The 22,679-nt window shown below is 40.5% G+C and overlaps 2 protein-coding genes across 3 annotated transcripts in view; one reads left to right on the plus strand and one right to left on the minus strand.

Moving 5' to 3' along the window:
- LOC134225237 (RNA-binding protein Musashi homolog 1-like) overlaps positions 1 to 6,010 on the plus strand; it is a 153,158-nt gene extending 147,148 nt beyond the window's left edge. For both annotated transcript variants that reach the window (XM_062705147.1, XM_062705145.1), the window contains one exon: positions 5,812 to 6,010. In XM_062705147.1, coding sequence (XP_062561131.1) covers positions 5,812 to 5,872 — 61 coding nt within the window. In that variant the 3' untranslated portion in view covers positions 5,873 to 6,010. The remainder of the gene's footprint in view (positions 1 to 5,811) is intronic.
- Positions 1 to 21,687, minus strand: part of LOC134225239 (uncharacterized) — an 85,082-nt gene extending 63,395 nt beyond the window's left edge. The window contains exons 1-3 of the mRNA XM_062705150.1: positions 21,531 to 21,687; positions 6,526 to 6,644; positions 6,361 to 6,444 (exon numbers count right to left, since the gene is read on the minus strand). Coding sequence (XP_062561134.1) covers positions 6,361 to 6,444; positions 6,526 to 6,585 — 144 coding nt within the window. The 5' untranslated portion in view covers positions 6,586 to 6,644; positions 21,531 to 21,687. The remainder of the gene's footprint in view (positions 1 to 6,360; positions 6,445 to 6,525; positions 6,645 to 21,530) is intronic.
- Between the last annotated feature and the right edge of the window lie 992 nt (positions 21,688 to 22,679).

Genomic DNA, 22,679 nt, shown 5'->3' on the forward strand with positions numbered 1-22,679 from the left:
ATAGAATAAATCATACATAGTGTGCGTTGGATGGAGTTCAAACATAAAAAAACAACTGTCATAAGTCTAATTATTGAATGGCGTGAACCAACCTAAACATGGGAACATTTGATGATTAGCAGTAATCAGTAACCTACCGAGGTGTTGACTAACCTGAAATTAGTAAGAGGGACCGAATTTTACCACAGTTGTGTAATTGTTTTACTAGCGGCTAATTGGACCTTCGCAAACCTTCTGTCTCGTCGGAGCCGGGGGGCTATCGTTTAGGTCTGTTTAGAGTACTATTCAACACTAGGTCTTAAGCTAGTGTACTTTGAGCGGCACACGGTCGCTGTGGTAGAGCACACTTGCGAAAACATGCACCTTTTTTGTAAGCGTAAAAGAGCTCATGCATAAACTCTACCACATCCTAGGGAAGCCCCACAACTCATAGTGGCTAAAGTAAGGGTTTTTTAGCTCTATGACCCCGCTGTTTCCTAAAACTCACAGAGTGCTGGAGCATATTTAGTGTTTCACCTTCTCTTCTCCTGAAATTCGGTACCCAAATTTGGTTTTGTGAGGCAATTTTATTGGAAAACAGTAAAATATAGAGCTTAAAAACTTGCGGTTTTATTAATTTATTATTATTCTTTTTATCACCACATCCTTCATTATCTGAAGTTGAGGCTTCAAATATTAAAATATTCCCACTAATCCTGTTAATTTTCTGATAGGTTTAGATAAAGAAATGTCATGAACATAAATATAAACAAAACATCGCAAATTTAGCATCAGCTGCCTTTGATCATTTTCCGGGAAATATTCATTGAGGGCGCTTTGAATTTTCCATGATTCCAAATTATTCTTGCAATGCGTAATATTTCCTTCCGACAATATTGTACGTGGATTTCCCTATTGGACCCTATAGTCGCTCCTTGAACGGTCGTTGAAATCGCCGTTTTCACCTTCACACCCGTCTTCATAGTAAAATCTGTCAAAACTGACAAGTATGCCACGTGCTTTTTGCTGTTTCCCTCGGACTTCTCTTTCTTTATCCGATATTTTGACATCTGTTTTGATAGACAAGGAGCAAAAAACAAGGTAATCTTACAAACATTCATTGAGTTTGACAAATCTTGGTGGAAAAGGGAACGTTTGAAATAAACAAGTGAACCGACCTTCGAATCCATTGGTCGAGTAAATTACTTACTTACTTATGGATTCTGTACACCTCCGGTGGTGCAAAGGGCCGACTTGAAAGATCTCCATCATGAGCGTTGCCCGGCTATCGCTTTAACCTGTTGCCAGGTTAGATTTCGGTCGACTTCTTTTATTTCTTTATTGAGGCTTCGCCGCCATGAGCCTCTGGGTCTGCCTCTGCTGCGATGTCCCGCTGGGTTCCAGTCTAATGCTTGTTTACAGAATTCGTTTCCGCCCCTACGTAGAGTGTGGCCGACCCAGCCCACTTCCGATCCCGAATTTCTGTTGCTATCGGCCTCTGGTGACAACGACGATGGAGCTCGTTATTTGAGATCCAGTTGTGAGGCCACCAGGCCCGAATTATATACCGCAGGCATCTGTTAATGAACACCTGCAGCCGTTGAGTGTTCTCCACTGATACACACCATGTTTCGCTAGCGTATAACAGCACAGATTTCACGTTAGAGTTGAAAATTCGTATTTTGGTGCGTTCACTTATCTGCCTGTTTTTCCAGATATTTCTTAAACTCGTAAAGGCAGCCCTTGCTTTCTTTATCCGTGCGCCTATGTCGATCTTGGTACCGCCGTCTGACGCCATTTGGCTACCAAGATATTGGAAGCTTTCAACATTCTCCACTGGTTGCCCGGCTACTGTGAAACTGGAAGGAGTCACCGTGTTTACATCCAACGATTTGGTTTTGTTGACGTTGATGACTAAACCTGCCGAAGAGGAGCGCTCGGCAAGGTCGTTGACCTTACTCTGCATATCAGAGCGCCGTTGCGCGAGGAGTGCAACATCATCCGCCAATTCGAAGTCATTTAGGTGCTCCATGGTCATAGGCTGCCATAACAGCCCGCGGTTTGGTTCACGGTCAATCGCATCTACCAGAATCTCGTCGTTTACGATGAGGAACAGTAACGGTGATAGAATACATCCTTGCCTCACACCAGCTACGACCCGGATAGGGTCGGACAAGACTCCATTGTGCAGCACTCTACGCGAGAAGGCCTCGTACTGTGCCTCGATGAGGCCGATGATTTTCTCAGGAACTCCCTTGTGTCTCAGGGCGCCCCACATATTCTCGTGATTGAGACGGTCGAAAGCTTTTTCGTAGTCAATGAATACCGAGTCGTCGGGTAAATCCACAATAATATTATTTAGTGGGATTAGAGAAAAACAAGTGTCCTGGGAGGGGTGTTGAGGATGATCCTCAGGAATTTGTTTTGAACCCGTTCAAGTTTAAGGTGATGGGCTTTAGCGCAGCTCTCCCAGACCGACATACCGTATTCGACCACAGGAAGGATGATTTGCTTTTTTGATAAAGCTTATTTTTCAGCGAAAATGACGACCGACCGACGGTTGATCAAAGGATACATTAGTTTCAACAAAACGTTACATTTCGTTACTGTCTTGTCAACCTGTTGCCGGAAAATAAGCTTGCTGTCTTTTCCCCATTCCACAGTCGTGCCATTAAGGATGATTTTACAGTCCTCAGGCGGAACATGTTTAGGGTGGGGGAAAATGATAACCTGGGTTCAGCTGGTGAGGTACTCTATCAGGGCATCCAGGCCTCGTTGGTGTTTTGCCACTAGCGCTCTGAACACTCTATTGTTCTAGACGACGGAGATGTCATCTGCGAACAGAGATAGAATGCCGCCTTCTGGAGGTTCTGGCATGTCGGAGGTGAACAATTTACCAGCAGGGGCGCGATGAAACTGCCCTGGAGGACGCCTGCGACAATGTTGCGTGCATCGGAACTCGCTCCGTTGATAGAGACCCGGAATGTTCTTACCGACAGGTAATTGTTGATGATTTTCACCAGGTAGCTGGGAAGATTGTAGCGTTGTAGTTTGTACACAAGGCCATCATGCCATACATTGTCGAATGCCTTCTCGACATCGAGTGAGGCCATGGCGGATGCTTTTGAAACAAACTTGTTCCGTCTGAGGACGTTGGTAACTCGGGTCAGTTGGTGTACGGTTGATCGACCGCGTCGGAAATCAATCGAAGATGATAAAAATCAGCGGCCCTAGGTTACTGCCTTGTGGCACTCCGGATGGCGTGGGATACGTATTGGATGAGACAGTGCCTAATTTAACGAAGGATGACCTACAAATCAGGTAAGAACGCAGTCAATTGACAATCCAGTCAGGAAATCCCAAACGTTCTAATTTCTTTAAAGTTAATCCATGAGGAACTTTATCGAAAGCCTTCAAAAAGTCGATGTAAATGACAGCATATGACATCATCTTGACATCTTTTCTCCAGGTTAGAATTCAGCATGCTAGTGTAGGTCATCAGGTTTGTGACAGTTGAGCGATTTCGTACAAAGCCATGTTGGTACTCAGAGATAACAGGCTTAGCAGCCACCCAGGTCAGACAACTAAAAATCGAGATTGGACGATAGTTCTTAACATTATGGGAGCTACCTGCCTTATGAATTGAAGAAACTGCTGATATTTTCCACTCATCTGGGAAGACTCCTAGCGCAAGCGACATGTTGAACAGAATGCAAACTGGCAATCCTAATACGTCAGCACATCGTTGAATGAAAACAGGAGGTAGTCTATCTGGACCTGGACATTTCGATGGATCGACAGCTCCTAATGTTTTTTTTTGAAATTTCAGCTACGGAGAATGTGGGGTGCGGGAAGTTCATGTTCTTTGATGGAAGAGAGTTAAGAAGGTCTGTCGAATCTGAAGGAGGATTCGTATTGTACATTTACTTAAAAAAAAACTTGCGAATAGTTCAGCAGATGCAGCGATATCGTTGGATGTAACATCAGCAAAACTCACAGTGGATAACATCACATGCGATTTTTTTCTTGGTTTTGATGAAGCGCCAGAAAACTGACGGGTTCGATTTAACTTAATTTTGTACACGGTGAACATACTCACGAAAGGTAGACGACACGAGATTTTCGTTCTCCGATTCAACGGTTTGCAGAAGATTTCTGTTTCGTAATCGAGGTGTTAATATCGTCTCCACTGAGTATCTGGAACCAATTTAGTGAATTTAGCTCGTTCTTCACAGCCTCGTAGTCACAGCGATAGAAGTCAAAATCTAAATTCATTTCTTCTACAGTAGATAGGAGATGATGAACCGGGTTACGAAACTCCAGACGTAGAAGGAACGGTTTGTAGTGGCGGTCAGGGCTGTCGCTTACAAATACCAAGTCAAGAAGTCTTCCGTTCGAATTTGATACATTGCAGATTTGCTTCAAGCCACTAGCAATCAAAGTTTCAGTTAGAGTTAACTTCTGCTCGGAAGAAGTGTTGGTTAGCAAGTATCCTTCCACTTCGTCATCATATAACCATTCGAGCCGAGAAAGGTTATAATGCCCAACTACGATTACGGTGTCACAGGGAGTAGCTATGTTGACGATTTGGTTTACACAGTCGGAATGCAAAACAAATTTATCGGGATCACTGTTTGGCCTCAAGTAAATGCCACAGATATAAACGGATTTATGGGTGAGCATGGCCTTCCCAACAACCTGCTCAAGTGTTTCACTCTCCGATAGATGAACCGACACACTTGTTAGAAAGCATTCAACTGCGATGAGAGTTCCTCCACCTCGTTGGAGACTACTAGTTGAGCTGCTGCGAACGCATCGAAAGATGTTGTAATTATCAGCAAGTTCGGTGTTTTGCACATCACTTCTGAGCCAAGTTTCAGTAATAACTATAATGTCATAATCGCTGGATGCAGCGGCAAGGAAGAATTCGCTGGTTTTCGTGTGCATTCCACCTACGTTCTAATAATAAGCTGTTAGTGGTATGGATCCTGCATCCGGTATCGGCGACGTTGATATTGGTAGCAGTATTAGCGAAGTGGTCGATGATTGCGCTCCAGGCAAATTAGAGATACAGTGACTGAGATGAGTAGGAGCCGGCGATATGTTTTGTTCATTGAAAGCAGAAAATAATGCTGGCGAACAGTTTCCGGAGTCTCGTCCAGAATCGCTGTTGTCAACCTAGGTCTTCAAATGCTCGAAACCTAATTCCATGGGGCCATGTATCAGCAGCGAGTGCAATCGATTTAAAATCGGGAAGCATCCCGATTTTGTACGACACGAAACTTAAGAAACTTACGTCTCGAGCAACCAATTTCACAACGACGCGTAAGTCCGTAGTCCCTAGCTTCGACTGCAGTAATTTAACAACTTTCTACTCCGGAACATCTGGTACGATAGGCCACCACATTGCATTATTTCGCTACTCATAGGGTTTGCTCATGAAGGATTTCCATTCCAATATTCTAGAGTTGTTCTTGGGATATTTGAAATAATTCTTGCATTGCATAAACCTTGTATGCCTTGCAACCTTGTATACATAGAATAGTGGAGAGAAATAATGCCTAAATCATTTCATAAAAAAATCTTCTGGAGATTTTTGTGGTAAAATTTGAGCTAAAGTTTTGTTATGATGAAAATGGGAAGTATGAGACCAAGAAAGGGAACGGTAATTCCATTGTTTTTATCTTTAGAGCCTATTATATCAGTTGATTATATTGAGGAAAAAATTGTAATAAATATCATATATTAAAAAAATAATATTGAACACTATGTTAAACCGTAACCAGCACAATTGAACACAGTAAGTTTAATGTTTTATATTTAATTTTACAGCCACCCAGAACACGCAATCCCAACAATCACTACCGCCCGTTTCGTACGTGAAAGCGATTGACGTTTGGATGTCATCCTGTTCGGTTTTCGTTTTCCTCTCGCTGATGGAATTTGCCGTCGTCAACAACTACATGGGCCCGGTAGCGACCAAAGTCATGAAGGGCTATTCGGACGAAGACCTCTCGGAAGCGATCGATTTCAACAAGAACGGCTTCAACAAAAATCATAGATCTTCGGACATCCCCCAGTATGACACGTTCTGCAACGGCCGAGAGACGGCATTGTGCATCGATAAGTTTTCCCGGTTTTTCTTCCCGTTCTCATTTTTCATTCTGAACGTCACCTATTGGACAACTTTCCTGTAGACCACTAAAAAAAGGGAAATATCCTATTTCTAATACATAAGTAGTTATCAGCACGTTGCTTCCATCAATGCTTTTTAAGTGTAAAATTTGGGCTTAGTTGATAGCTGATTTTAGATTTAGTGAAAACATAGTATTCAATAAAAAGAACGAAATGAAACAATATGAAAAATAGTATAATACATACGGCTGGGTTCTTCTTCATATCAGCGAAAGTGAATCCTCTGGGATCGGAGTAGGGGTCGCGGCTCATTGTGCGTGATGGAACGGTCTAGAAATAAAACGGGAATTAGTGAAGTGGAGCCTCCATTGCTATTATAAAGTAGAATGAAAGAAAGTCCTGTCAGGTTACCTTTCTATTGGGCATAAGAAAACGGCGGAAGTAGGGAGATGATGCAAGACGAAGCGACATGGTTGTATATTTCTGATTAGTTTAGTCCGAGTAACGATTTCTGTCTTGTTGAACGATGCCTGGAATTAAGAGAAACACAATATTATTCAGTGGAAGAGTAAATTTACAACAGTTTAAGAATCGAAAGTGAGATGATGCATTACTTGTTATGAAGTTCGGCATTGAATCTTATAGTGTATCCAGTTGATTCAAAAGTATAAAATTGCTAATGTCGTTCCTGTTCGCGTGACTAACATCTAGGTTACTTCGACCTGGCAGCCAAAGTACCGGTACTACAAGTGTCAAACCGATGTTGGTAATGAAACCAAACATGCACTACAACATGATGCATAAATTATGGCCAATTGAAGCTTGTTGAAGCATAATTTGGCAAAATAATTTAAATGACTACAGCGCCACTAGCGTTCTAGTACTTATGCTTCTACTGCGTATCCAGACCATGAATTATAATAAGTCACATAATATAGATTTCATATCAACGATCCGCATTATAATTGTAACTGGACGTAGGGGGACAAGGGGCAATATGGACACCCTAAGGTTTTAATCAATATTAGGTGATTTAAATTGAATATAATTCAGATTTCTAGCAATTACATGATACTATTACTCGTTAACTACCAGTTCTGTTTTGAGTCGTATTGAAAATAAGGCAATTTCAATTAAATAGGACGATTTTGTAAAAGTTAATTTTTCACTACTCTCGGGGAGGTAGCGGGGTAGATTGAACACCCCCATGGGGCAGTATGGACACCCTTATAAAATATGAAGAAAACTATCTTACTTGTGATTATATGCCATTGTAACCTATTTTATGGATCATCCAACATAAATATTACACTCAAAATAATGTTCACTTAGAAGCTACTTGAAAACATATGCAGATATTTTCCATGTAGTTTCGGATGTAAAAGTTAAATGATTTGTTAGTGATGGCACTCATTATTCTCAATTCACTAGAAAATAAAATAAAATTTAAGTGAATTTTTGTTTGGCCATGTACTTAAATTTTAAGTGAAACTTTGATATTTTTTTTCTATAGTATCCCTATCAGTGATGTGTATCCCGTCCACTAGAAGTGGACGAGAGCAAAAATAGGGGTAACGGCTCAAACCTTGGCCCATTATGCTACGGCTGAGCACATTTATCGCTATAAATCTTCATATATTGCATTTCCAACCAGAATTATTCCACCAGCCGGCTTGCTTACATTTGGTTTTGATGCCAAATAGCAAAAAACGACGATGAATGTCCGCAATATCTCATTTAAACCAGCGAAAGTCTCGAGAGAAATGGCCAAAATATCGGCATCCGTGTCCCTATCATGTGGATAATTTTTCAGCCCACTTGGGACGAGTGATTGTTGATTTCGAACATACGAAAGATAAAGATGGGTTGCTGTTTATAGTACCAGTCATTTTGCTTGCGTTGAATAAAGGCAGCATGCAAACAAACAGAGAAAATCAAATCATCTTATTGAGGCGTGAATTCTTATTGGTTGCATGTAAAATACTACCACACTGATTGTGAGAGTGCGTTTTAGATTCCCCCAATAGCACGATTACCAAGGACATGCTAACGAAAATACTATTATAATATAATATTATGTATCATTTATTTCCCAAATATTTATCATATTTGCAAGTGAAGAAGTTAAGAAAAATGAAAACTGTTTTAAAAACTGCAATTGCAAAAAGGCTATACGTTCTAGCCCTCATGTTGTGCCTTCAAACAAATTGCATACGTTAATTATTGGCTGCCGCATAATTTTGAGATTTACTGCTAGTTGAAACCATGGCAGTTGTGTTGCTCTCGCTCTCGCGATACTCTCAAAGAAACTTTTTTCCAAAACGTAAACAATGCTTTAGGTGGGGATGATGCATAACGCACTACTGAAGAAAACCAATTGTAAAACTTATTCTAGGCAATTCCTTGCTTTGTACTGTGCATAAACAGTTATAACTGTGCTAACTACCTGATATTACACAATTATTCATAAATACAATTATTGGATGCTTGTTTTAAACTCTGCCTGCATTGAAGTTTCATGATTGGTACGTGCGTTTGATTCCACTCCTCTCTATATCGATCAGCTGTTGTGAATCCTCTCAAAACTCTCATGTGTTTCAACTTCCCGAGTTGAAAGAATACTTTTTTGGTATCATTTTACAGATCAAAATGCTTTTTGCAAGCAATAATAGATCTAAATTATGATGAAGGTATTTGTCAAGTAATTTGACTTGAAATTATTCACATGAAATGACGTTGAATAATTTATTTGCAAAATAATGAAGAAAATGGTGTATCGAACCTCGAAAGGTTGATGCTTGAATCGCTTTTGCTTGAATCGTGTTTTCAAGCCGTAAGGTAGGCAATTATTTTTGGTATGTTCTGCGAATGAAAGTGATTCGAGAAAAGCATCATGAGGGCCCATTCACAAACTACATGACGTTTTAGGTTGTGGGAGGGTACTTGTCTGAGCGTTAAGGACTTTATAAATTTTAGAACTCTACCATATATGAAGCGTTACTAGGGGCTGGGTGTGGGTTGACAATAGTTTAGCGTTATGTAATTTGCGAAAGAAATTTAACGGTTGAGTGGATTAAACTGTTTTTACAATATTTACAGCAACCTAATCGCAAGCATCGGATATTCTATCTGCAGCTTTCGGTTATTTTCTCCAGTACGGGTTATTGGTGAGAATGTTTTGATTTTAGAGTTTCACCTATACTAACGTAGTGCTACAAATCGAAAGCGCATGTCAACATTTGGCTACGGGTGCCCCCAGTATTGTCCAAAAAAGTTTTGGTTAATTATGTCGCTATACTAATGGAAATTGTGGAATAAAAATGATAACTGACATAGTGTGGTTGTTATCCATTCATCTGATGTGCGAAAGCAGGTATGTTCATTCAGAAAACTCTTTTATTTGGCAAATGAAAAACTCTAGCACAGCCAGCCTGCATAAGTCAACGAAACATGGCTGCTAAAAAACCGAGTCAAAGTGATTTTTCACGCCAGATAATTGCTTTTAATAGTTTAAGAAGTGTATAAATCTAGAGTTATGAAGCAGCCATATGTTTGATACACTTTTCTAAAGAAGCAGTGGTTAATATCTTCCTACAAATCAACGTATTATCGCTGAAATATTGATTTATTTGCGTGATGAGCCAATGTTACATCCAGGGCCAACATTACCGCCAGTTACCCTAGGAGTAGAAAACTATTTCATACCCAAACATTTTACTTCGCAAATCGTTCTCATAATGCTTTTGCAGAATGTTTCAATGGCGATAGTTGATAAACATAGATTTCGCTCTGAGAACCCCACTCATATATTTTTCATACATTCATTTTGAGTAGAATTCACTAGAAGGGTATATAGATATTATTTTCTATGTTTTCTTATGAAATCCACTACATTTCTTATTAAGATGCACTTGTGATTTGAGTAAGATTTATTTGATTCCAGTAAGGTCGATGAAAGTTCAGATTTTTAAAGTCCACATGACTTTTTATAGTGGAATTAAAGTGACAATTATTTTGAGTGTATACCCAATTGTTCATCTTCCTGTCATGATTTTGTATGAGACACGTAAAATTGTGTTTGGATCATCAACATCCGAAAATCCATTTCCCTCTTCTTAAGCGATATATGGTCGTTTTCTAAATTAATTCCATGGTAAATAGAAGAAGATTGATTACGTAACGCAAAAATATGCCACTTTCAGCCGGCCTCATACATGTATGTCGAACTTTTTGTATGAAGCATATGATTGTTTTTATATGGATCCTCAAACTTATTTCAAGACCCCTTCCCAGTCGTCTCTACTCTAAGCATTGCATAATCTATGCATACTCTTATTCATCCTACTGGCATCGCCAATCCTTCCAATGGGTTGTACCGATCAACTTGCCAACGAGATTGCCAAATCTATACAAAACACTTCCTTTTTTTGTTGCACTTTCAGCGACTTTTATGGTATTTATATGCTTCTATGGTATATAAGTCATGTACTGGAACTTTTATAGCGATTTATAATTCCGCACCATGATAACACGAAAATAACACGATATGAAAGAAAAATATATTAAGCTCTTTTAGTGGAATGTATTAAACCGTCTAAGACGAATTAAGTACTGTCCATTTAATTCCACTAGTTAATTTTCGTTATCTTTGCAGATACGTATTTCGACCACAACTGTGTGGTCGTCTTCAGTGTCTTGTACTTGTACTTGTACTAGTCGAGTCGAGTACAAGACACTGAAGACGACCACACAGTTGTGGTCGAAATACGTATCTGCAAAGATAACGAAAATTAACTAGTGGAATTAAATGGACAGTACTTAATTCGTCTTAGACGATATGAAAGCCAAGTTCGATGAGTTTGAGGTTATGTTTTTAATTTTTAAGGTGTCAGTTCTACCCCCATATAGAGTGTTCAGTTTGCCCCAACAGGTGAACAAATTAAAAAACTGTTGGAAATTTTGTAAAAATCAAGGAAACTTGTCACAAATGCATGCCAGAGCACTGTACATAACAGAATTTTGCTATGGGATGACTAATAATTGAGAAATCATCTTCTGTGGTAAAGTAAAGCTTATTTTTGGGAGTTGAAACTTATAATTTTTAACCATTTGGAAGACATTCCAACTTTTTTTGTCAAATTTATGCTCTAAGAAAATAAAACAATGGCTTCTACGCTATAAATTAGTTGTTTATGAGAGGATTGTAGAGTTCGCTGCATTGAAAGTAGAAAAATGATTGAATTAACAAGAATATTGGGGGTGTCCAATCTGCCCCGGGTGTTCATAATGCCCCCTGGTCCCCTAAGTAAGACGTTTCATATCAAGATACTCTAATACAGATTAAACAATAAGATCAGAAGTTATGGCCTAAAATCTATTTTTTATGCGCAAAACACGCTTGAAAAACACTCCCCCTTTTTGCACGAGAAAGGCACCAACACCGCTAGGTGGATTGATTAGGGTTTTTATTTTAGTTTTCTCGAAAATTACCACTGAACAATTTTAAACTGTTCTACGCAATGTTTCTTGTGATTTAAAAGGAACATGAAATGCTTTAAAATGAAAATCCTGCTTTGATTCTTACATTTGAAGTGATAAAAAGCGTAAATTTTGATTCCAGTTTTGAAATTTTTCGATACCTAACCTTACTTTTTTAATTGCCAATCAGTGCAGTGCTGCGCGCACTCTAGCCACACCATCACGCTAGCCAGATATAGGCAACAGATTATTTGATCCACAAAGGGTACTACGGTTTGCATTGGTGATTGCACGATAAGGCTCGAATATAGAAGAAAACGATCAAACCAGAAATTGAAGTGAGTTATTAATGGTTATTATCCTGCAGATTTCTTTCCAGAAAAGCGATGTCTCGCCGAAAATTTTAGTGAGTGAGCATGTGCATATGCATATGCATCCTGGGATTCAGTGAGCATTACGAACCCTGCTCGTTATATAAGCTTTCAGTCTGTATACTCTATTATTGTAATGTAAATTATGTAATAACTGCCGAATGTTGATTTTGTCTTATCAATAACGGTAATTTAATTCCACAATAATGATAGCAGTTATGATGAAAAAGATACAATTCTTAGCGTGTCAAAACATTGCTTTTCTTTTAGAATGGAAATGAAATGTGTGTAGGTAGCAAGGCATTTGAGCAGAAATGCGAGATAAGATTATTGATTTTTTTTTTCTATTTTTTGCACGTAATCTCATAGATATGGATTACATGCTACTTGTTATTCGTGATACAATCCCCTTTTTTCTATTAGGGTGTGCCACTGCGACCAGTTGTTAGATCCATTATTGTAGCATTATTCGTATCCTTAGTGTATAAGTGCATGTCGAATTACTCTAGTGCTATTGAAAATGAAAACAGTAATACCTACTGTTATTTGGCCCTGCATCGGAGCTATAGCCGTATTATTGACTTGCTTATAGGATATCATCAGTAAATCACCAAACCCGGGATTTAGTTGTGTATTCAAGTGAGTGAGATCAAGATTTTTCATAATCGTTTTGGGACCCCAATCAATTGTGCAAAATATGGGCTCGATTGATTGCGTCCTCGCTTTCCGCGTTTTAAATTTTTATAAAGATTAGAATGGGGGAAAATGTACTTTTATATATTTTTGCTATTAGCGGCTTCAATTTAACGTCCATCCTGTAAATCAATACGTTAGCGTAGAGTTAAAAAGACATCGAAACACTTTGCCGAAGAAGATACGTAGCTGGAAGGTCTACAAAAAATGTTATTACGCTTTCAAAAATTGATTGTTCAAACCATATGCAAAAAATCATTATTTCTGCCAGCACTACCGATAATCCTATAGTTGTGAGAGGGCAATGCCTATCTTCCTTTGTGCCGTTATTTTTACTTTGTGAAATTACAGTCCCATCCCGATTTTGGTAACAACCGTTTTTGTCTACCCCCGATTTTGGCAACAACCGTTTTTGGCATCATTTTCTTCCCGATTTTGGCAACAACTCCAAAAAATTGTTTTTATTGCTTTTTAGGGTCTGTCTCATTTGGAGAATCAAACTGAAATTAAAATTAAAAGTGACATTTCAATAATTATCAAATAACCCTGCTCGCAGAGCAAGATTATTTTTGACAGATATCGAATCATTTTGCATCGATGCACATCGATGTCTTATTGCAATTGCTGGGTAGCACCAACCATTCTTATGATTGGGTTATTTGCTAATTTTCTAACTGTCACTTTTAAGTTTAATTCTCCAAATGAGACAGAGCCTTAGAGCTAAAACCTTTTTATTACCGTCGTTCGGGGTGACATTGGGCCTAGGGGGTAAGATTGGGCCAAAAACGAAAAATGTTTCAACTCCTAATATCTCAGAAACTGTTACGAATTTTGATGAAAACTTCGAACGGTTCGAAATTATATTAAAATCCACGTCTAGGAAATCACAAAACAAATTCCAAGAACTAATTGTGCTCGTACGATAATGCTTAGAATTTGAATGTAAAACTATTGAGCGAATGAACCCGTATTAAAATAGTGTCAGTAATGTCCTACAAATCTATTACATAACTAGTTTTTAGATCAATGGATACCTGGTTATCATGTTACGATAATCTGTTGTTGTTTTATAGAATTTTATTAATATTTATATAACGGTTCTGGTTTTTCGTAGCAACGAGCAATGCATTCAAAAAAGGGGTGAGATTGGGCCAAGCCTTCAGTTGATTTGCCATACATATTTGGTAAGAGCCGTAATGTAGGCAATTATTTTGAATGAACGATTGAATCATTCCATCGTCACCGCTGAACTATTTCATTTGAGAGAATGGGTCAATTTTGAACAACATATAACTTTGAAGAATTTCCATAATTCATTATTTTTTCCCCCACACAGCGGCAAATTTATTATTCAAGCTTGTACCAAACTAATTAAAACTTGATTCCAATGTTAACTACTAGAGCTTTGTAACATTTACTTGGAGGTTTATATGCGTATTATGGGCTCTGTACGAATAGTGGGCACTTTCACTGAAATAATGAACCACCACTCGTATCACCGCTCATTGCAAACAATTTCTATTGAAACTTTTCTGCTTTTATTCACATTTTCCATGTCCCTATTCACACTACCCTAATCTAACCAGCCCACCGTAGAATGTCGTTTTTTGGTATTCTCAATGATTTTGAGGTCGACAAGCTGACTCATACCGTTGTACATAGCGTACAACACCTATTAAACAAAGTCCGCTGTTTACATCACAATGCAACCGATACTGCATGAGTGATCCAGGAGCAAGCAAGCCCCAGTAGGTTTAATTGCTAAAGATTAGCACATTCGATTTTCTAAATGCGCTATATAGCAATCAAGTCGTTTTGCTCATTATGCGCCTCTGTTCTGATACCAACCGAGAAACTGTTATCATTTTATCCGTCTATAGATAAATAAATAAGTTTCCTGATGTGTCAATCGCATAACAAGCCTTTTAAGGTAAGAGATTGGTAACATGTAACCGTAAATCTAAGCCAACTTGATGCTCTGCGCGGGGCAAGTTATGAGCTTCCTAAGATCTTTGAAATTGGACGTTCAATGATTTACCGTTTAATGATCTTCAACGTTCACCAATGGAAGCCTATGGAGTGAAGCGAATCACTTGGTAACACAACAATGAGCGTCGTTACGGTGCGCTGATAGAAGAATCCATTCAAGCATTCTAAAAATGAAGATCTCTATGAGTCTGGAACTCTAGCACACTGAATAGGAGGCGTTGATACTTTCTCTCGACTATCTAATCACCTTGAAAGAAGAGCGAATCAAGCAGAACGCACAGGGTTGTTACGACTACGCGGATTTCGCGATTTTCGCGGATTTCTCGGATTTGGCGCGGATTTACATAACGATTTTAGGGTTTCGCGCGGATTTAGTTTTAGGTGAAAATTTCTAAGAAAAAATCTAAGGAAGGTTATTTGAAAATTAGTTTTATGCAGGCATTGCAATATCATCTGAGCACAGGATATTATCTTTGCTTCTACAAGGGGGTTCCTGAGAAAATCATCGGCCTCATCGAGGCACAGTACGAGGCCTCTTCGTGTAGAGTGCTTGCTGCACAATGGGGTCTTGTCCGACCCTATCCGGGTCGTAGCTGGTGTGAGGCAAGGAAGTATTCTATCACCGTTACTGTTCCTCATCGTAATCGACGAGATTCTGGTATATGCGATTGACCGTGAACCAAACCGCGGGCTGTTATGGCAGCCTATCGCCATGGAGCACCTAAACGACTTTGAATTGGCTGATGACGTTGCACTCCTCGCGCAACGGCACACTGATATGCAGAGTAAGCTCATCGACCTTGCCGAGCGCTCCTTGTCGGCAGGTTTAGTCACCAACGTCAACAAAACCAAATCGTTGGATGTAAACACGGTGACCCCTTGGCGTCAGACGGCGGTACCAAGATCGACATAGGCGCACGGATCAAGAAAGTAAGAGCTACCTTTGCAAGTTAAAGAATATCTGTGAAACAGGCAGATAAATGAACGCACCAAAATACGAATTTTGAACTCTAACGTGAAACTGTGCCGTTATGCCCTAGCGAAACATGCTGTGTATCAGTGGAGAACACTCAACGGCTGCAGGTGTTCATCAACAGATGCCTGCGGTATATAATTCGGGCCTGGTAGCCTCACAACTGGATCTCAAACAACAAACTCTATCGTCGTTGTCACCAGAGCAACAGAAATTCGGGATCGGAAGTGCGGCTGGGTCGGCCACACTCTACGTAGGTAGGGGCGGAAACGAAATCTGTAAACAAGCATTAGACTGGAACCAAGCGGAACATCGCAGCAGAGGTAGACCCAGAGGTTCATGGCGACGAAGCCTCAATAAAGAAATAAATCAAAAAGCACATTTATTTTTAAGCACTTATCCTTAATTTATCTGCTCGTAACAAAGAGCATTCATCGTAAAATTCTTTCCTTTTGTTTCCTTTTAAAAAAAATGGGCTGGATCATATAAAAATACTATTTATTATGTAAGATTCATAATTTCGGCCAAAAATACCTCCTTTTTCCTATTGTGCAATATTGGCAGCATATAGGAGCTAACTCTTATGCAGGCAAATTAGCGGAAACTATAATTTAATTGTCGGCACGACAAATGCTGGGTGAAGCGTACCATTGGTATTTCACGTACCTGAAGGAATAAAATAGACCCCAACTCGCGGTCATTAGTATCTTACCCAGCAACTCTTATCCCTACCTCCTCGTGGCGTTGGCCGGAATACTAAGATCAGGTAATCAACACCGGTCTGAACTATGGTCGTATGCTGACATCGTATGCTTGCTCCGGAGGTGCAAATTTTACTAAGCGTCTGTTCTCCGGCTCACAACAGCGTCTGTTCTCCCGATCGGCTGATCATTGTCCGAGTGCCAGCGAGGGACACTAATGAAACTGTCCATGGTCCACCGGAAATAAGGATAAATGGTCCTCCGGAAATTTAGGGGGTTTGGTGTCAGGCCCTGCAAGCCAGCCTATAAAAAAAAACTCACGCAACGAACAATCAACAGGAGAGGCAGACCGGAACCACTGCGACGAAAAGGGACTAGCGATTGGAAACTCGGTTCATGGAACTGCAAATTTCTCAACTTCATCCGGAGCACACGCATACTCGCCGATGTGCGTCCGTGGATGCGGCATCGTAGCGCTGCAGGAAGTTTGTTGGAAGGGATCAATGTTGCGAACGTCTAGAGGTAATTATACCATCTACCAGAGCTGCGGCAACACACACGAGCTGAGCACAGCTTTCATAGTGATGGGCGATAGGGTAAAAGGCGCGTGATCGGGTGGTGGCCGATCAATGAGAGGATGTGCAGATTGAGGATCAAAGGCCGGTTTTTCAACTTCTGCATAATCAACGTCCATAGCCCACACTCCGGAAACACTGAAACGCGCAACTGGTACAACAGCTGCCCAAGCAACGACGTCAAAATCATCATAGGAGATTTGAACACTCAGGTTTGCCCAGAGGAGAAGTTTAGACTGACTATTGGGAAGTTCAACCGTTCAGCGCTCACCGGCTGACAAACGAAAAAGGCCCACGACTAATTGATTTCGCCGCCTCAAAGAATATGACAATTTGCAGCACCTACTTCCAACACAGCTTTCCGTACATATCGTGGCGCTAACATCGACTCTGACCACTATCTGGTGATGGTTATACTGCGCCCAAAACTATCCGTCATCAACAATGTTCGGTACCGACGACCGCCGCGGTACGACCTAGAGCGCCTGAAGCAACCTGATGTCGTCACTGCATACGTGCAGTATCTCGAGGCGGCGTTGCCGGCGGAAGAGGGTGAGCTCGATGGGGCCCCTCTAGAGGACTGTTGGAATACAGTTAAAGCAGCTATCAACGACACAGCGGAGAACAACGTCGGATTTTTGGGAAGAAGTCGACGGAATGATTGGTTCGACGATGAGTGCATACAGATTCTAGAGGAGAAAGACGCAGCGCGGACGGTCGCGCTGCAGTAATGTACTCGGCAGAACGTGGAACGTTATAGACGGAAGCGGAGACAGCAGACCCGTCTTTTTCAGGAGAAGAGACGCCGCCTAGAAGAAACGGAGTGCGAGGTGATGGAACAGCTGTGCCGTTCTCAAGAAACACGCAAGTTCTATCAGAAGCTCAACGCATCCCGCAAAGGCTTCGTGCCGCGAGATGGAAGATGGATGCCGATCGAAAGATGGAAGCAGTACTACGAGGAATATTTGAATGGCGCGGAGAGTACAGGCAGTGAAAGTCAAGGCAGCGGATGAGATGACTGCGTCAGTTCAGCGGACGATGAAAGCCAACCAGCCCCCACCTTACGGGAAGTTAAGGATGCCATCCAACGGCTAAAGACCAATAAAGCAGCTGGCAAGGTTGCTATCGGAGCTGAGCTCATCAAGATGGGCCCGGAAAACTCAACAGACGTTGAAGACTAATAAAGCGCTTATACAGCCGAAAATAAGCTTCTTCGGTTAAAAATTAGCTTATTCAGCTTCAATTGTTTGTTGGGAAGCTAGCCACTTGCCTGCACAAACTGGTAGTCAGAATCTGCGAAACTGAACAGCTACCGGAGGAGTGGAAGGAAGGGGTTATATGCGACAACCTGGAGTGTGAGAACTTTCGAGCGATCACCATCCTTAATGCCGCCAACAAAGTGATATCCCGGACCACCTTCCGTCGTCTGTCACCATTAGTGAATGAGTTCGTGGGAAGTTATCAAGCCGGCTTCGTTGACGGCCGCTCGACACCGGACCAGATCTTTACTGCACGGCAAATCCTTCAAAAATGCCGTGAATACCAGGTCCCAACGGTCCCAAGGTCCCAAGGTCTCAAGACGGCATACGACAATATAGACCGCGTAGAGCTATGGAAAATTATGGACGAGAACGGCTTCCCTGGGAAGCTTACCAGACTGATCAAAGCAACGCACATAGGAGTACGCAGTATAAAAGCGTGGCCAAAACTATGCCAATCATTTTGTCGGCTGTAAATGCATCAAATTAACAGTAAAGCGTATTTTATTGCTTTTGTGCTCTTTGTATTACACTAGTAGTGAAGTATGACCACCGGCGGCGTCAGTTGTTATTATTAGGTAAAGCACGACTTGGCGTAAGAACGCTGCCTTTGGGAACTACAGCGTGCTTGCGACGAGTGGTGTCCTCCTCTGACTCTGTCAATGAGTATGGTTTTTATGTTAATTTTCATTCTTTAATTATTACTTGCTAAGATTGCTGAAAATGTGCTTCGTTTGTTCACTTCAACTATATCAATTTGTCATAGGATAATGTTAAAGTCCCTGGATAATGTATTGATATTACAATCAATGGAGCAGATCAGATAAATTCGTTGCATTTCAATCGCTTTATTTCTTAACAACCTTTTACATCCGAAAAATTCGTATGCTTTTCATCAAAGTCCAGTTTTTCGTTGAAATCAAACCATTTTATGAGCTTTGTCGCTTAAAATCATTAATATTTATTTTTTTCGCCTATCTTCTCTTAGAAAACTTCACTATATTCAATTGAAAATAACTCACGATTGCGTGAGGATGCGTGAAATGTTTTTCGTGGAGCTTATTGAGGAAACTTCAATCTTTCCAACGTTGACAATTTTGTTGCTTGATCGGGCTTGGAACCTAATCAAAAGTTTAATGTTGTAAAACATATTATTGTAAAAAAGGTAAAAAAAGCTAGCAATTAATATCATCATTATGGGTCACCTAAAAACAATTTCAGATCGAATCATGCTTGGAAACGATTTTACATACCCTCATTATTGATGCATATATTGATTTTCATCTTAAAAATCAATAAAAACCCAGAAAAACACGATACAACATGAACATTTTTTCATTGACAATTGCGATAAAACTAGCATGTAAATTATGCTGAAGTTTTGGCAGCCAGCATTACTCACAAGTAATCAATATTGATCCAAAAATCCCAGGGCAAGTTAGTATTAGTATTTGAGAGTACAAAAACGAAAAATAATATGGAGATATCTAAAAATATTGTTTTTGACTTTTGGCCAGGATTTGGGGTGAGATACTCCTTAGTGCAACGGTGGATTGCAAGACTGTGTGAAGATTTCGGGCGAACATTCCAGTTCGTTCGAATGGTGCCGGGGACTGAGAGAAGGTGATAGATCAATATAGCGCTAGAAGGTGTCATGCGAAGAGCCGGGTGTAACAGCAGGGGTTCGATTTTCAACAGATCCAGTCAATTTATTTGTTTCGCGGATGTCATGGACATTGTCGTCCGAACATTTGCAAAGGTGGTAGAACTGTACACCCGTCTGAAGCGTGAACCAACAAGAGTTGGACTGGTGGTGAATGCATCGAAGACAAAGTACATGCATGCGAAACCGAGCGCGACAGGGCCCGCCTGGGAAGCAGTGTTACGATAGACGGAGAAACCTTCGTGGTGGTCGAGGAATTCGTCTACCTAGGATCCTTGCTAACAGCTGATTAAAATGTTAGTCATGAAATGCGGAGGCGCATCATCTGTGGAAGTCGGGCCTTCTACGGGCTCCAGAAGAAAATGCGGTCAAAAAAGTTTCACCACCGCACTAATTGTATCATGTACAAGACGCTGATAAGACCGGTAGTCCTCTACGGACATGAAACATGGACAATGCTCGAGGAGGACTGGCAAGCACTCGGAGTATTCGAGAGACGGGTGCTTAGGACAATCTTTGGCGATGTGCAAGAAGACGGTGTGTGGCGGCGAACAATGAACCACGAGCTAAAGCCGGAAGGGTACGATGGGCAGGACATGTTGCAAGAATGCCGGACAGCAACCCTGCAAAGATGGTGTTCGCTTCCGATCCGGCGGGTACGAGACGGCGTGGAGCGCAGCGAGCGAGATGGGCAGACCAGGTGCAAAACGACTTGGGGAGCGTGGGGCTCATTCGTGGATGGAGAGATGCGGCCTCAAACCGTATATTGTGGCGTCAAATTGTTGATTCAGTGTTATCTGTTTAGATGTAAACTAAATAAATGAATGAATCATTTAATTGTCAATATAAATACGTATTTATACATACACTGGAATATGTTTTTACGCGGGGACACGTTCTGCGAAAATCATGTAAAAAACTGCATGAATACCAGGAACTGCGTAAAAATCAACTTAATTGAAATTTTTCTCGCTGTTCACGTGAAACGGCGTAAATCCCCAAATATGCGCAAGAAAAGTCGCGTAAAAATGCATGCAATCCCCCAGAACCCCAAAAATGTTTTTTTTTATTTCGCACACACGCACACACACACATATACACATACATACACACATTTACTTAATACTTGGGAATCAACCTCTATATATCACCCATAAGAATACAGCCAAAATATACTCATTTGTTATAGGTATGTTTTCGTTATGTAATTTATCCGAATTCCTAAAATTTCTGTTTATCGTTAAATTACAAAAATTTTGCTCAATGAGCTACATCACAGTATATGGCTGGAGATAATAAAATCACTTTTAGCTGTGACTTCAAGTATGTATCGGCTTCTATTTTTCTGACACTTCAATAGAACTGCATAAAACCCCGCAAACTAAAAATCTTCACCGTGTACCCTAATTTGTCTAAAATTTAATTTAATAATCGAAATCACAGTTTTCAATCGAACCACTCTGTCAAATCACCAAATTTGAGTTCAAATAATTGCATTCATTATTTTTATGTCAATAAAAATGCCGTTACACACTTCAGTTGCAATTATGCTCCACCAAATCACTTGCTGCATTCCATGTATTCCTTGATTTACGTACGGCAATCCTGATGCAAGAAGATTGCAACAACACCACGTGATATAAACCGCCAAACACAATCGTCGACCAATAATACTTACAGAGTTCAAATTTAAATCTATTAAAAAAATATTCACCTTAGTATCAGTGGTCAGCTGCGTATATCCGCAAATGCACACCGGGGACTGAAGCGAGAGTGATAGCTTCCAGAATCAACGCAGTACTAATCGCAATCGCATGTCTTCATCGGCGGGCGGGTGAAATTCACACCCCGCGCGACGTTCGTCCTACCGACCCGTGCGGGGATGCGCAGCGCGCCGACGCAACGCAGCTCCTGCCGCCACCGACGGCGGTGCTAACCGATCGCCGTTCACTTGATTCAAATCGCCAAAATCCGTTTCTAATAGATAAGAAGACTGTTGCAAAAATCACGTAGACCATGGTTGCGACCACATGCATCCATCGATAATACTACTGCGTTGGTTGTTGAGAATTTTAGTAGGAAAACCAGTCAAAGTTGTTACGTTGCAGATATTAACCCTCTACTTCCCAAGGTTTTTTTTATATCGCGAAAAATATATAGATTATATTCTTCGATGATACTTGTGGAACAAAACATCTGTTTATGGGTTGATGGAATGAAGCTTAGTTCAACCGTGTTTGAAGTGGTTCCTTCTATGGTGATGTACTGGAAATAAATCGCTCTTTTACGGCTCTGCTAACTTCCACTCTAACACCAACTTTGCGGAAGAATGTTTCCTTCAGCAACAACTATGCGGCTTATATAATTGGAACGATTGTTTCATTCGTTTAACGTTTCGACACGCGGAAATTATAAAATCAACGGTTTGGTCAAAAAAGATTGCGAGACAGTAAATTAAGGATTCGATTGGAATGTAATTCGAGATACGAGAGCAATATAGATAACTACCGAATTAAGCTCTGATGATCCTTGATTAAATGTAAAATAGTTTAAGTGAACCCAGTAAACCTAATGAAGAATAACTTTTTAGAAATGTCTGTTTGTTTGTATCCTGGCAATGGATCCATGGCAAGCAGAGGGTTAAACAGGATGGGTGTGAAATTTTTATTTATTATTGTTTAATTTACGAATGGCGTAAGCGCTAAGGTCTGGTTCTGACTCGAGTTGAGCTCTTTCGCTGCAGTAAACATCTATTTGCGAGAAAGCGATGTAATTGTTGTCCATACTAAAATAACCGATAACTATGCGCTTTTCTACGGTACATCCCCTATGGGTCACTATCGAAAGATGAATATAACTATTT

The sequence above is a fragment of the Armigeres subalbatus genome, chromosome 3 (genome assembly GCF_024139115.2).
Source record: "Armigeres subalbatus isolate Guangzhou_Male chromosome 3, GZ_Asu_2, whole genome shotgun sequence".
Lineage (NCBI taxonomy): Eukaryota > Metazoa > Arthropoda > Insecta > Diptera > Culicidae > Armigeres > Armigeres subalbatus.